This window comes from Mirounga angustirostris, unplaced genomic scaffold, assembly GCF_029215605.1.
Source record: "Mirounga angustirostris isolate CCGP_5_RB_7025 unplaced genomic scaffold, mMirAng1.0.hap1 SCAF_17, whole genome shotgun sequence".
Taxonomy (NCBI): Eukaryota; Metazoa; Chordata; class Mammalia; order Carnivora; family Phocidae; genus Mirounga; species Mirounga angustirostris.
The window spans coordinates 49160520-49176085 of record NW_026991725.1 but is presented as its reverse complement, the minus strand read 5'-3'; the positions used below and the strand labels follow the sequence as shown (position 1 = coordinate 49176085).

The window sequence follows — 15566 nt, the reverse complement described above, 5'->3', positions numbered from 1 at the left end:
TGTCGCGGGAGGATTCTCTGTCCCAGAGCCTCCCTCCAATTGGGAAACCAAAGGCTCTATCAAGTTCCTCTGTTCTGATGGGCCCCTAAGAGAAGAGGCTGGGGGTTCAGGTCACTCACCCCAACCCACCAGCATGTATCTGGGCCACAGCCGCCTCTCAGAGAGCACTGTGGGCTCCAGCAGCGTGTGGAGGTAAAGGCCTTCGACCAGCAGCCATGAGTGATTGGCGCCCACGAAGTAGTGCAGCAGGACCTGGGCCGAGCGGCAGGAGGCAGATACCTGCAGAGGACAGAGCATCTGAGAGTGAGGCCAGGCATTCTCATGTGGACCCGAGAGGATGGAGAAGGGCCTCCCCATGCACAGCCATCCCTCTGCCTTGCCTCACCCCTGGAATCTGCTGACCATCTCAGAGAGGCTGGCAACAATACCAAAATGGGAGGGAGGGCTTCCGGTAGGTTTCAAAGCCCAGCCTCTTCCTTGACATTCTAGATATTTGTAGACAAACAAAAACAGAGAGAACTCATCAGCAGCAATTTCCCTAAAAGAAACACTGAAAGGTATGCTCTTTGATCTTAGTTCAACTCAGCTAGAAACCAATAACTAAAAAAAATCTTTGTATGATTGGAAAGGAGGAAATAAATTTCTAAATAATCCATGAATCAAAAAAAGAAATAATGATAAAAATTAGAACTTATTTCTGAACCGAATGAAAAGAAAATACTGGATATCAAAATGTGTGGTATGCAGCTAATACCACATCGAGAGTAAAACCGATAACCTTAAATGACTTAATTTAAAAAAGAAAAAGGCTGAAAATGAATTATCTTAAGTATCATGTCTGAAAAAGAAAGCAAACTTAACCTATAGAAAGGACATGGCAGGAAAGCATAAAGATAAAAGCAGAAATTGATGAAAGAGACAACATAAAGAGAATCAACAATGTTAAAATTTTGTTCTATGGAAAGTCTAGTAAAGCCAAAAAACATATGGCAAGGATTATCAAAAGGGGAGAAAAGAGTGAAAGTATAAATAATCAATATCAGGGATGCAAAAAAGCAATACCTCCATAGCTGCAACAGACCTCAAAAAGATCTTAAGAAACTAGGAACAATATTATGGCAAGAAATTTGAAAAGTTAGATGAAGCACACAAGCTCCTAGAAAAACTCAAGCTACTAAAGCTGACACAAGAAGAAGTAGAGAATCTGAATGTGAGTCGAAACTAGTCCATAATTAAAAGCCTTCCAATAAGGAAAACTCTGAGCCCAAATGGCTTCACTGGAGTGATCTATCAAATGTTTAAGAAAGAAAAATACCCGTCTTAAATAAGTTCTTCCAGAGAACAAAGAAAGAGGTAACAAGTCTGATTTGTTTTAAGAGGTCAGCATAAACTTTATCTTCTTTATCACAAGAAAAGAAACTTCCTCACAGGTGCAGATGAGGGAATGCTGAACAAAACTCAGCATCAGCTAATGAATCCAGCAATATAGGAAAATGAGTAATGTGTCAGAACCGAGTTGGGCTTATTCCAGGATTTCAGGGTTAATTTAACAGGTTACTACCATCATTATTAACAAGATAAAGGAAAAACCATCACAACAGAAGCAGATTTCAATGTGGAAAAGCTTTGCTGCTTTAAAAAATAGTAATAATAATAAATAATAATAATAATAATGGTAATAAAGGCTGGTCTGGTTCAGTTGTTTTATTCACGGATGAAGAAATTTCCCACCCAAGGACACACAGCACCCTGTGGTGGACTCTTCCATGACAATTTCCTTTACCTGCCCCAGTCTTGGGAGGTTTGGTTTTTTTTGTTTGTTTGGTTTTTGGGGTTTGTTTTTAAGTCAGATGATGCTTCTCTAACCAGAAGGCCTTTGACACCCCTTTATCTCCCTCTTCCTCTTCCCAGCTCCACCTTCCCGCCCCACGATTCCCAGGATTGATCCACCAGGTGGGAGGCTATGGTAGGGAGGGACATACCTCCGACATGTAGGATATCCACCCTTTGTCACTGTTGGGTCTCCTGGAATAAGAGTTGGAGTGGATGGCATCCTTCACCAGCACAGCCAGGGCTCTCAGGATGAAAGAAGCAAACAAGTTCATGTGGATGTAGTTGCGTGTGCAGTGGAGTTTTCTGTGGAGGGAGAAAAGCAGGTGTCTTCCCTCAGGAAAGAATGGTTCAGACCAACAGGTGTGTGCCCGAAACACCTGCCCACCTATCACTAGAGGGCAGACGTTGATAACATAGACTCCAGAGCGATACGGCTGGGTTATGTGATTTTCTCTGTGCCTCATTTCCCTCATCTGGAAAATGGGGATAACATTTACACATTGAGTAAAAATTGAGAAATTGAGGCAGAAGGGTTAAATCAGCTGTCCAAAGTCCTAGAGAAGTAAGTGGTGGGGCTGAGATTCAGACCCCAAAATTCTGAGGCCAAAGCACCACTCTCCAAGGCTCTACTACCTGTAAGGACAAGAGTGCTTACCTCAAGGATTGCAGGAGTACCAGTCCGTTAATGGGTGCAAAGTACTCACACAGTACCTACACATCATAAGTATCCAGAAAATGTCAGCTCTCATTACCTCCTCCTCACCTACCTGAAGCCTCCTGTAGGCTTTTTTTTTTACTGGCTGGTGTAAAACTGTGTGTCCTCAGTCTCTCTAGCCAAAAGGACCCTTTTCCATCACTGCCCTCACAGCCCTGCTGCACAAATAAAGGAAAAAGCATCACAACAGAAGCAGATTTCAATGTGGAAAAGCTTTGCTGCTTTAAAAAATAGTGATAATAATAATAAATAATAAATAATAAATAATAATAATGCAGCCCCCAATGCAGCACAAATCTGCCTGGTTTTAGAGCTATTATTACTTTTTAAATTTCTAAACAGTACTTGAGTCAGGTCTTGTGTTTTATTATGTATGCACCTTTCTCCCAAATTAGATTGGGTGCCACTCAAAGGCAAGGACTAGATCTTACTTTCTAGCACATGAGACAAAATGGACATCTGGTCAACCAGACTTAGGCTTAGCTAAAGTAACTTTCTCCAGGGTTGGGCAGCTACTTTCTCTGAGCTTGCTTCTGGGATTTTAGGAAGGTGAGTGGAGGAGGTCATGGATAGCAGAGGGTACAGGCTATGGAATTCTCCCACTGCTCAAGAATTGCTCTCTGGATGGGGCATATGGTCATGACTCTGCTCCAGGAGCCATAGAATATCCTGGGATTGAGGGGTCAGACATGGAGTTAGAGGATACAAGGAGGGGAGCTGTTATGGAGCTAGCATCCAGGTCTCCAGAGTGCCCATCTAGGTCTCCTGCATCTTTATTGAATGCTCATTCTGCCACATTATACTCAATTAATTTGCTGAATGAAGGCCAAGAGGCAGCCTTGGAGGGCTCCCTTGGGGGTCCATAAATATCTCACTTGGGTGATTTCTAAAAACATGATTTAGCAAAATGCACTCAGGCTTTGAATTCTGAGAAATAATATAAGGGAATGAAAATGCTCAGTCTCTGAACTGCCTGGTTGTGAACCTGCTCCCATCACTCACCAGCTGCATGACATTGGGCAAGTTACTTGATCTCTCCATATTTCAGTCAACACACTTATAAAATGGGGCTAATAATAATGCTAATATCCTAGGATTAGAATAAACCTTAATTCTGATTAGCAAGAAATTTAAATGACTTAATACATGTAACGTGCTTAGAAATGTGCCTGGGGAGTCACTCAAATGACTGATAGCTAATTGGAGTCTGGGGGCCCAGCTCTACCACTTGCTAATTTGCTTTGGGGAAGTTTCTTAATCTCTTCTGTAAAAATCATGCCTCTGGTAGGGTGGGGTAGACAGGAGGTTATCCAATCCCAAGGAGGCTAAAGCAGAGTTAAGACTCCCAGATTCCAGTTCCAGCTGTACTCTGTGACCTCCAGTGACCCAGTGCCTCTCACTGGGCCTCTAATATCTCTTTCCCCTTCACCTGCACCACCTGCAAAATAGAGTTGTTGGGCTGGAGACTCTCTCAGATCCCTTTCAACTCTGATGGGCCATGACATCAGCCAGCCCAGTCTTCTGCCTTCTAGAGGGAGCCAGTGAGCAAATTCCAGGGTGGACACCTGAAGATGTGCAGGCAGAAGTTCCACTCACCGAAGAAACAAGAGGAGGGTGAGTGCCAGGAGGAGAGAGATGATGGAGAGAGAGTACCCCACGGTGTACAACACCTTCAATGTCGACAGCAAAGCATGGTGTTCCACCTGAGCATAGACAAAGAGCAGATATGACCACCAAGCCAGGCAGCTATGATCTCCACCCCCTAGTTCCATGCCCAGGATGACCAAGGGTCTAGGCATGCACTGTAGCCTTGTTGACACCCAATTAGAATAACTTAGACTGCTCTCTGGCACATCTCAGAGGCCAAAGAGCCTTGATGAATGAAATACCCACTGGGGGTCTCACCTCTATGGCTGGTCCTATAGCCCAGCATTGATGCACCAAGATTCACAGTATCATGGAAGAATTGTGCCCAGAACAAGAGGGTACCTTAGAAATGAGGACAGTTTTTTTGTGGGGTTTTTTTGTGCCTGGGTGTGCTGTCCCTAGAGTGTAGGTGTTCTTCTCTCTGGAAGATGGGGCCAGGTTCTTATCTGGATGTTCCCTCCTAAAATAACTTGTCATGCATGACCACTTAGGTGAATACCTCATAGAACAGTGGAATATTTTCTCTGAGTCCCAGGGTACCTCGATTGTGAACAGAGGATAATTTATTGGAAACTCTGTATTATTGTGATTTTCCAATGAATTTCACCTTCTCACTCAATCCATCATGCTACTAGCCATCAAGATGATGTTTCTCACTAAATTTTTGTACAAGAACCCACAGCAAATATGTATTACATGCTAAATCATGGCTTAAACTTCTCCACATAACACTTTTATCAGCTTTATTGAAACATACCTGGTGTACCATAAACTGTACATATTTAAGGAATAAACCTGGATGAATTTAGAAATGACTATATCTGATTTCATCATCACATTCAAGATAATGAACATTTCCATAACCTCCCAAAAGTTTCCTTGTGACCCTTTATAATATTTCTTCTCTCATTCCCTCCGACCATCTTATGCCCGAGTAAACACTGGTCTGCTGCTCTCTCTGTCAAATAAATAAAAAAATCTTTAGGAAAAAAAAACTGGTCTGCTTTCTGTCATTAGAAATTAATTTTCACTTTCTAAAATTTTATATAAATGGAATCCTATGATATGTACTCTCCCTCCCTCCCCCTTTCTCTTTTTTCTTTCTTTCTTTCTTTCTTTTCTTTCTTTCTTTCTTTCTTTCTTTCTTTCTTTCTTTCTTTCTTTCTTTCTTTCTTTCTTTCTTTCTTTTTCTTTCTTCCTTCCTTCCTTCCTTCCTTCCTTCCTTCCTTCCTTCCTTCCTTCCTTTCTTTCTTTTTCTTTCTTTCTTTCTTTCCCAAGCTTATTTACCTCAGAATAATTATTTTAAGATTCATCCATGTCATAGCACGTATCAATAGTTGACTTTTTATTGCTGAGTAGTATTCCATTGAGAATATACCACAATTTATTTATCCACTCACCTATTGATGGACATTTGAGTTGTTTTCAGAGTTTGGCTTTCACAAATAAGGTTGTTATGAAAATTTCTGCATAAGTCTTTATGTGGATATAGGTTTTTATTTCTCTCAAATAAATATCTAGAAATAGAATGGTAGAGTAGTATGGTGTATGTTTTAACTTAAGAAACTGCCAAACTCTTTTCTAAATAAGTTGTAGCAATTTATGTATCCACCAACAGTGGATTAGGAGTTTCAGCTGCTCTAGATTCTACTAACACTTCATATAATCAGTCTTTTAAATTTTAGCCATTCTACTGGATATGTAGTACTATCTTACTGTGGTTTTAATTTGCTTTTCTCTAATGATTAATGCTGTTGAGAATCATTGAATGTGCTTATTTGCCATCTGTGTATCTCATTTGGTAAAGTATCTGTTCAAATATTTGGCCATCTTTTAAATTGGATTGTTTATCTTAATTTTGAATTGAAAATGTTCTTTATATATTGTAGATACAAATCTCTCGTCAGATAAGTGTTTTGCAAGCATTTTATCCCATTCTATGGCTTGCCTTTTTATTTTTTTAACAGTGTCTTTAGAAGAGCAGAAGTTTTTTATTGTGATAAAGTTCAATTTGTCAAATTTTTCTTATATAGTTGTGCTTTTTGTGTCTTATTTCAAAAATCTTTACCTGACTAAGAGCCCTCATATTTTCAGCTGTGTTTTTTTCCTAGAAGTTTAATAAAATGAGCTCTTAAATTTAGGTCTATGATCCATTTCTAGTTAGTTTTTATTCATGGTGTGGGGCAAAGGTTGCAGTTCTTTTTTTTTTTTTTTTTTTGCGTCCAATTGTTCTGGTGCTATTTTTGGTAAGATTACTCTTTGCCCCACTGAATTGCCTTGGCATTTTTGTCAAAAATCAATTGCCTGGGTCTTATAGACAGAATAGAGTTGGATTTTATTTTGTTTTATCTTCTTAATGCAATTTGATAACCTCTGAATTAGGGTGTTTAGATCATTTACATTTAATGTGATTATTTATTTGGTTGAGCTTAAATCTCTTGGTTTTCTCTTTGTTCCATCTTTTCTTTGTTTTCTTTCCTTATTTTGGTTTGAGTGTATTTTTTTATTCCATTTTTTCTTCCATGACCTACTAGCTATACCTCTTTGTTTTGCTTTTTAGTGGTTGCTTTCACATTTACAGGATACATTTTTAACGTATCATACTTCCATGTCTCTCATCCTGGCCTTTGTGCTACTGTGCCAATTTTACTCGTACATATATTAGACCCCATAATACATTGTTACTATTTTTACTTTAATTTATCACATCTCTTAAAAGATTTTTAAAAATAAGATAAAAAAAAGTTTACCCTCATATTTACTATTTCTGGTACTCTACATTCCTTTATGTTGATAAAAAAAATTCCATAGGACGTGTATGTCTTTCTGTGTTAAGGAATTTCTTTAACATTTCTTATAATGGTGACCTGGATGCAGAAATCTCTGTGTAGCCTTTGAGTCTTTCCAAATCAAGCCCAACTATATTTCCATCTAGAATTATTTTCTATGGACCCCATCAAGAGCTCTATAATCCTGTCATATCTCTAACTGCTCTTGTTGGTCTCTCTTCAACTCCAAACTAAATCTATCCTTCTAAAACCAGCACCAACCTACCTCTTACAAGAAGTCCTCCATGAATGCCTCTGTGTGTACTGTCAACTCTGAACTCCCAAGGCACTTGTGGTCTGCTTCACAAATTGGGGCATTAGTTATATTATTCACTAATGGTTGTTTGCATTTGTTTTGTATTTCCAGATAGGCTATAAATATCTTGAAAGCAGAGAAATGTTTAGTGTCTCTCCACACAGAGTGGCATGATTTCTTTAAATTGATGATTCAGGCGGCATATCAAGACCTTCATGAGTCATTTGAGCATCATTTATATTATATGGATATGTGAGGATTTATGAGGTTAACACATTTAATTAAGTAACCTAATAATCTGTTTCTGAATTATTATTTTTTAAAACATGTCTGTGTTTTATGCTTTCTGGAAACAAATTAGGGGAATTGCTTGTTTTTTTTTTTTTTTTTTTGAATTGCTTGTTTTTTATTCATCTGTGTTTTAGTTTGAGTTCCCACAGAAGTACATCCTGAGACAAGGATTTGAATGCAAGTACTTTACATGAAAGTGAACAAACCCTCAGTAGGGGAAGGAAGAAATCAGGAAAAATAAAATGGTGCGTTATCAAGGCAGTTACCACTGTGGGCAGCTGGAGCTTAATCCCACTGGGGAAGTTCTGGAAGCCTCAGAGTTAGCCATTTACATACCAACTCCTGGACCACTTACATAGCAACTCCTGCCAGTCATTGGTTAAGGGCTATTCTGTGGCGGGGTGGGAGGGGGACGTTAATTCTTTGGTGCTTCTGGCCTGCCCTTGAGTGGACTAAGTGGGCTCTGAGAACCAGCAAAGACATGCATGTGCTAGTGATAAGAAGTTAGACAATTGTGTACTGAATTGGTTAGGGCAAGGGGCTATAGATGGGCACCAACAGTCCCCGGTACAGTTGGTTTCATTGCACTCCTTCAGAGGAGTTTCTTAAACTGTTCTCTATGTTCAGAGCTCCAGTAAAATCTAGCCACTTCCCTAGTGACCCTAGAACACCCAGATGGTTTCCAGCTCACTCTCAGTACCAACAGGTGAATCTTAAGTCACTTAGACTTCTTTATGAAATGCTTCATAATTAGCGTGTACCATGCATGCACCAAGGAGATAGGCATCTTCACACACTGCTAAAGGGAGGGCAAAATGACACAACTCCTATGGACAGGAATTTGACAATATTTAACAAAATTATATATGCCTCTACATTTTATTTTTTATTTTTAAAAGATTTTATTTATTTATTTGAGAGAGAGTGCACAAGAGAGAGCATGAACAGGGGCAAGGAGAGGGAAAAGCAGGCTCCCTGCCTAGTAGGAAGCCACACATGGGGCACGATCCCAGGACCCTGAGATCATGACCTGAGCTGAAGGCAGACGCTTAACCGACTGAGCCACTCAGGTACCCCTGCATCTACATTTTACTTTTTCTTGTAAAGATTTTATTTATTTATTTGACAGAGAGAGACACAGCAAGAGAGGGAACACAAGCAGGGGGAGTGGGAGAGGGAGAAGCAGGCTTCCCGCTGAGCAGGGAGCCTGATGTGGGGCTCGATCCCAGGACCCGGGGATCATGACCTGAGCTGAAGGCAGACGCTTAACGACTGAGCCACCCAGGCGCCCCTGCATCTACATTTTAATCTAGCAACCCCATTTCTGGGATTCTTCCAAAAGCAAATATGAACCAATATACACATACAAGGTTATTTGAGGTGGCATCATTAGTAATAAAAGACTGGAAATAACCCCAATGGTCAGAGGACAGTGGCTGAATAAACTATAGTAGATACACACAGTAGAGTACTATGCAGTTGTGAAAGAAAAAAAGAGAGAAATGTTTGTAGGTACTGATATAGAGTAATTCCAGGACACGCTGCTAAGTGAAAAAGGCAAGATGCAGGATAAAGTATCTGGTATACCTCTTTCAATGTAAGAAAAATGGTAAAACAACATATTTGCTTAGTTTTGCAAAAAGAAACATAAGATGTATATTATAATTTGATAAAAAGGAAAGAAAAAGAAAAAAAGGAGGGAAAAATAAGTCAGAAAATAATAAAAATGTTTATCATTCGGGGGTGACCACAAATAGGGTAGAGACAGTGATTGGAGCGTGGTTTCTCTGACTGGACTTTTTTATATCATCTTGGCTTTCAAGCCCTGTCAATATTTTATTTATTAAAAATAAAATTAAAGGGGTGCCTAGGTGGCTCAGTCGTTGGGCATCTGCCTTTGGCTCAGGTCATGATCCCAGGGTCCTGGGATCGAGCCCCACGTCAGGCTCCCTGCTCAGCGGGGAGTCTGCTTCTCCCTCTGTCTCTCCTCTCCCCCTTCATTGTGTGCTCTCTCTCTCTCTCAAATAAATAAATAACATCTTTAAAAAAAATAAAATTAGGGGCGCCTGGGTGGCTCAGTCGTTAAGCATCTGCCTTCAGCTCAGGTCACGGTCCGCGGGTCCTGGGATCGAGCCCCGCATCCGGCTCCCTGCTCAGCGGGGAGCCTGCTTCTCCCTCTCCCTCTCCCCCTGCTTGTGTTCCTGCTCTCGCTGTCTCTCTCTCTGTCAAATAAATAAATAAAATCTTTAAAAAATAATAAAAAATAAAATAAAATAAAATTAAATTAAAGACAGAAGAAGGCAAAGAGAGAAGAAAAAGGCCAATCCTTAACACTAATAGAAACAATGGAATAAAACTGTATATCTAATCAGTACCATGACCGCATAGAGAAAACAGTTATTTCAAATAATTATGAACACAGTACTCTGAACATGGGATACAGTCTAAGGACAAAACATGCTGAAAATCTGTTTTTTCCCCCTTTAAATCTATATGCTACAAAGCTCTTAGGATATAGTAGTGGTGGCAGTGAACACACCTAGCATTCAGATCCTGGTTTCTTTCTTCCTTTCTTCCTTCCAAAGATATTTATTTATTTATTTATTTATTTATTTATTTATTTATTTATTTATCAGAGAGAGCGGGAACACAAGCAGAGGGAGAAGCAGGCTCCCCCGCGGAGCAGGGAGCCCGATGTGGGGCTCGATCTCAGGACCCTGGGATCGTGACCTGAGCCGAAAGCAGATGCTTAACTGACTGAGCTACCCAGGTGTCCCGGGATCTTGGTTTCTTTCTTTCTTTCTTTTTTTTTAAAGATATTTATTTATTTATTTATTTATTTATTTATTTGACAGAGAGAGAGATAGCGAGAGAGGGAACACAAGCAGGGGGGATGGGAGAGGGAGAAGCAGGCTTCCCATGGAGCAGGGAGCCCAATGTGGGGCTCGATCTCAGGACCCTGGGATCATGACCTGAGCCGAAAGCAGATGCTTAACTGACTGAGCCACCCAGGTGTCCCGGGATCTTGGTTTCTTTCTTTCTTTTTTTTTTTTTTAAAGAAATTTATTTATTTATTTATTTATTTATTTATTTATTTATTTGACAGAGAGAGAGATAGCGAGAGCAGAAACACAAGCAGGGGGAGTGGGAGAGGGAGAAGCAGGCTCCCTGCCAAGCAGGGAGCCCGATGTGAGGCTCGATCTCAGGACCCTGGGATCATGACCTGAGCCGAAGGCAGACGCCCAACGACTGAGCCACCCAGGCGCCCCGGGATCTTGATTTCTAATAACATTCGTCCACTTAGAGAATCCAGAACTCTGAAGAAATAGCTGATTTGGGCCCGGAACAGGGAAATCATGAGATGAGTTTGGACCATTTTCTTATGCCAGAAAATAAGGAAGTGCTCTAAGACCAATGAGATTATCACAAAAGAACACAAGAAGGCAGTTTGGAGGGATTTCACTAGCTAAATTTAGAAAAACATTGAGCATCAAAATTATAAGTGAATAAAGCAATTTGGAAGTTCATAGTGATACTCAAAACTGGAGGGAAGGGGAAGAAGTCTTCTTTTCAGAAGAATGCCAGCTAGTAAATGTAGAAGAAATGACAGAGCTCGAATCAACTCAAGCCAGCATCATCAAGGAAAGTTGTAACACTGATGGTTTGTTAGTGAACAAGACACGCACACACACACACACACGGTTCCAAAGTATCATCCCACCAATTACTGACCAGATAGAAAAGGAGAAAGTACCTATACCGTGGAGAGATCTGGCTGTCACTACCAAGACCAAGTGATCACACAGAACATCACTGTAGTGACACCTGACATTTTGGTCTCCTAGCGTGATGCTATGCAGTGTACCCAGAACCTATGAGGATTAACTTGAGCCTTACCAAGCCTCTAAACCCAACTTCCGGCTTAAGGAAATACAGAAGATGCAGGAACACATGTAATAACAACAAAATTTTCTGGGGGTCTTCAAAAAGCCAGTGTCCTGGGCTGTCATGCGCTGGAATGGGGGAGATTCTAGATTAAAACTTGCTAAAGTGATATAAAATGAACTCCAATATATGAACCAGGACTAGACTCTGGTTCAGGGGAGAAAAGCTATAAAAATTGGACGGGAAAATTGGGGAAATTTGAATATGGATAAAACATTAGCTGATATAGGGGCGCCTGGGTGGCTCAGTTGTTAAGCATCTGCCTTCGGCTCAGGTCATGATCCCAGGGTCCTGGGATCGCGCCCCGCATTGGGCTCCCTGCTCAGCGGGAAGCCTACTTCTCCCTCTCCCACTCCCCTTGCTTGTGTTCCCTCTCTCGCTGTGTCTCTCTCTCAAATAAAGAAATAAAATCTTTAAAAAAAAAACATTAGCTGATATAATGTTAATTGGAATAACGGTATTGTAGTTACGTGGAATGATGACTTTGCTTAGGAAAGATCTGATGAATATTTAAGGGTGAAACCTCATGATGCCTGCAAATTTTGTTAAATATTTCACAAAGAGAGAGACAAAGCAAAAGCAAATGGTGTTGGGGGGGATGTTGATACATTTTGAATTTAGATAGTGGGTTTGTGAGTGCTTCTTTTATTATTCTTTTAATTTTTCTATGTGTTTGGATACTTCGAAATAAAATGTTAAAAAATAGGTATATATCAATTGATATATCTTATGTGGTATGGGAAACTAAATTTTTTCATTAAAATTATATACACACACATATATATACACACACAAACACAATTTCCTTAAAGAGTATCCTTTATCATGCATAAGGAACCCCACCTGATGAGATGGAAGAAAATCACATATTTTGTTTGCTAGCACCCTGAAGAGCAAAGATCTACTATATCACTAGCCTTTTGTGGGCAAAATGTCAACCCATTATTAGAAACACAGGCCAACATGGCCAGAAGCTGTTTTTTTATGTTTGGGGGATTTTTTTTTTTTTAAGTACGTGAATTCTTGGAAATATGGCCATTTGCAGAGGGGAGGAGGCAATGCCCCAGTCCTCACCTTTCTAAAGAGAGAAATCTTAACTTCCGGTCTTGGGAAGTACAGTTTTCAGCTCTGGTTTTGCTGTCCCTGCCCCCTGTGGGCCTGAGCCCAGAGGAGGCTGTAGGCATCCCACACCTGCTGGCAGGTCCCTCGAGATCACCTGAGTCCCAGCCTCAGCTGCACATTGGCATCACCTGGGGAACTAGGTACCAGTCTGATGCCCAGGCCCCACCACATACCCACTAACTCGGAATCTGTGAAACCATTCGCTGAGTACTTATTAAGTGCCCACGGTATGTACACGCTTTTATGCACCCCAGTACTAGTCCAGGGGTGAGAAACTGAGTGGCCTCAGGGGTCCGCACATCACCCTCGTTGCAGAAGAAATTCAGGGGCCGCCAGAGGTTGCTATCATGTGACTGTGGACCTTCCCCAGGGGAGTCCGGGCAGACTAGCTCTTGGGGGACGGCCCTTTGTGTGGCCACCAAAGCCAACCGGGGGTGGGGGGTGCCTGGTGGAGGGTGGTTGGGGCCCGGGGCCCATCATCACCGGGCCAAGCTGACTCACGTTGTATTGGGAGCTGTGGTTCTCGGAGCATTCGGAGTCATCCTGCCAAATATTTGTGGAGTTTTCCAGCGTCTGCCAAGTGCCCGGAGCCAAGCAGTATCTGTAGGCCCTTCCTGAGTTTTCTGAAAGTAAACACAGCTCTAGGGGAAAGGTCAGAGCACGCAGCCCGTTCCTGAGCACGTGGTGAGGCCCTCGTCTTCACCACAAAGCTGTGGAAAATCCCAGGGAAAAGGGATTTTCACTTCCCTTGGGGGGGGGAGGGGCTCATTAGCATCTCTCCTGTTTATTTGGGATGGAAAGAAAAACACGGAAACCTCTATGTTTCGTAACAAACCATGGTCCACTAATGTCTGCTGTGTTTACCCAAAGTCTCTGGAGCTAGAATAGTCCCTGGTGACTCAGGGACGGGAGAGCTCTCAAAGGTGCAGCCCAGCTGGGAGATGCGGACCTGGGGCTTCCTGGTGCGCCGTCAGAGAGGGGCGTCGTGTCTCAGGATGTGAAGAGAAGAGGTGAAGGGGGTGGACAGAGCCTGCTCGGCCACCTACAGGGATGGTGGCCTTGAGCTTGTCACCCTTCCACTGTCCAAGACTTCCAGTGTCTTCATCAAGAGCTGAGGATCATCATGGTAATGGTACCAGCCCTCCCCAGTTTGGGGGAGGTTAAATGTGTGTGTGTGTGTGTGTGTGTGTAAGTGACAGGCCAGCTCTGTGTCCACGATGATGGCTATTGTGACCCAGTCACATCCATTCCCAGAGCCCTCCCCCAAAGGGACTGCCCTCCCCCCTGGAAGACCAGGGACTGGACTTGCAAATGAACAACAGAACTTGTCCGAACTTCCCACTCCTCACCCTGCACGGCATGGACCAATGGTGACTATTTGCTGAGTATAATGGATGGACACCCATGGGGTACTTCCCCTTGCCCACCTAAAGCCTCTGTGAGGGTGTCTAATGGCCCTCTCAAACACCATTCCCCAAAGCAAGCTCTTCATCTTCTCCCCAAATCGGTGCCACCCACACATTTCCCAGCCTCTGTTGATGGCAAACCCATCATCCCAGTCCTTGGGCCCCGAACCTTGGAGTCATCCTTGCTTTCTCTCTGTCTCTCCTACCCTTCACCTGGCCCATCAGCCAATCCTGTCACCTGGACCTTCCAACTACCCAGAATCTGAACACTACCTTTTGGCTTTCACCCCCTGCTCCCTGCTCCCTGGTGCCACCACTCTCTTGTGACCGGATTATCACAAATGCCTTCGACGCTCTTGCCCCACATGGTCTACGGTTAACACAGCAGTCATGCCACATCATTCCTCGCTCCAAATCTTCCAAAGACTGCCTGAAAACAAGTCAGAGCACTTCCCGGGCCTCCCACAAAGCCCTGTAAAGTCTGGCTCCCAATACTCTCTGACCTAACCTCTTACTGGCTCTCTTTCCCCTTTGGGGCAGCTACACCCACCTCCTTGCTCTTTGTGGGACACACCAGACGTGAGCAGTGGGGGCCCTGAGCCACCACCCAGATGATGGTGAGCATGGGTGGGACCAGACAGGGTGTGAGCTCATTTCCTCTCCTCCACCTTTCAGCCCTCTCCGTCCCTCATCTCCTGCTTCATCTGACAATCTTGATGGTTCATCTTGCCTCTGCCTGCATGCACACTCTCATGGTCCCTTTCTCTGGATCCCTGCAGTCACTTCCAATGTCAGCTCCCTGCCCCCCACCCTGTTCTTCCACCCAGAGAGCCATCAACATCATATCCCCAAACCACAAATCATATTAAGTCTTTCTCATGCCTCAGCGCCTTCGTGGATCCACGGGATCTCACCCTTCAGAGGAAGGTTGAAACACTTGGTGTCAGACAACTTCTATGCAATCAAGCTCCAGGCTTATGTATAGTCAGGCACCATCCCGCTTCCTGCCCTCCGACTGTAGTGTGTGTTCCTCTGGTCTTATCCGCCCAGACTTTTTCTCCTTCTTTCTGCTCTAAACCCTTCCACTGCCTCCACGTTTTCTTCTCACTGTATGGACCCCTTTGGATTCTAACATTTAACGCACAGGATGTTGAGTGGAAGAGTAACTTCCCACCTTCTGTGAATCACACTCCCTTTGGGACACTCTAGAGGCCCAGAACCCATTAAAAAAAAGTCTTTAACTCAACTTCTTTGTAAGTTTAGATTTTTGACCACTTTTTCCCTTCAGGTTTAATAGACCTCCATTTTTAGTTCATGGGAAGAACGGGTAAGCGGAGGAGCCAGGCAGTGGTAGTCTGTTCCATGTGCTTTAAGATCCATGGACATTCAGGTCTTAAAGACCTTCAGGAGTCTGAGGGCTTGACCTTGGTCTCAGCTTCAGTTCCATTTACAAAGGACCTACTGTGCAGCTGACTCTGTGCCTGTCTTCTCATTCATTCCTCAACTGGACCTCAAGAGTTGCT

General features: G+C 42.7%; 1 protein-coding gene across 1 annotated transcript in view; it reads right to left on the bottom strand.

Annotated features, from left to right (window-relative positions):
* Nucleotides 1-15566, bottom strand: part of GLP2R (glucagon like peptide 2 receptor) — a 50528-nt gene that overhangs the window by 25836 nt on the left and 9126 nt on the right. Inside the window, exons 4-7 of the mRNA XM_045890279.2 lie at nt 13139-13260; nt 4145-4251; nt 1983-2136; nt 120-279 (exon numbers count right to left, since the gene is read on the bottom strand). Coding sequence (XP_045746235.1) covers nt 120-279; nt 1983-2136; nt 4145-4251; nt 13139-13260 — 543 coding nt within the window. The remainder of the gene's footprint in view (nt 1-119; nt 280-1982; nt 2137-4144; nt 4252-13138; nt 13261-15566) is intronic.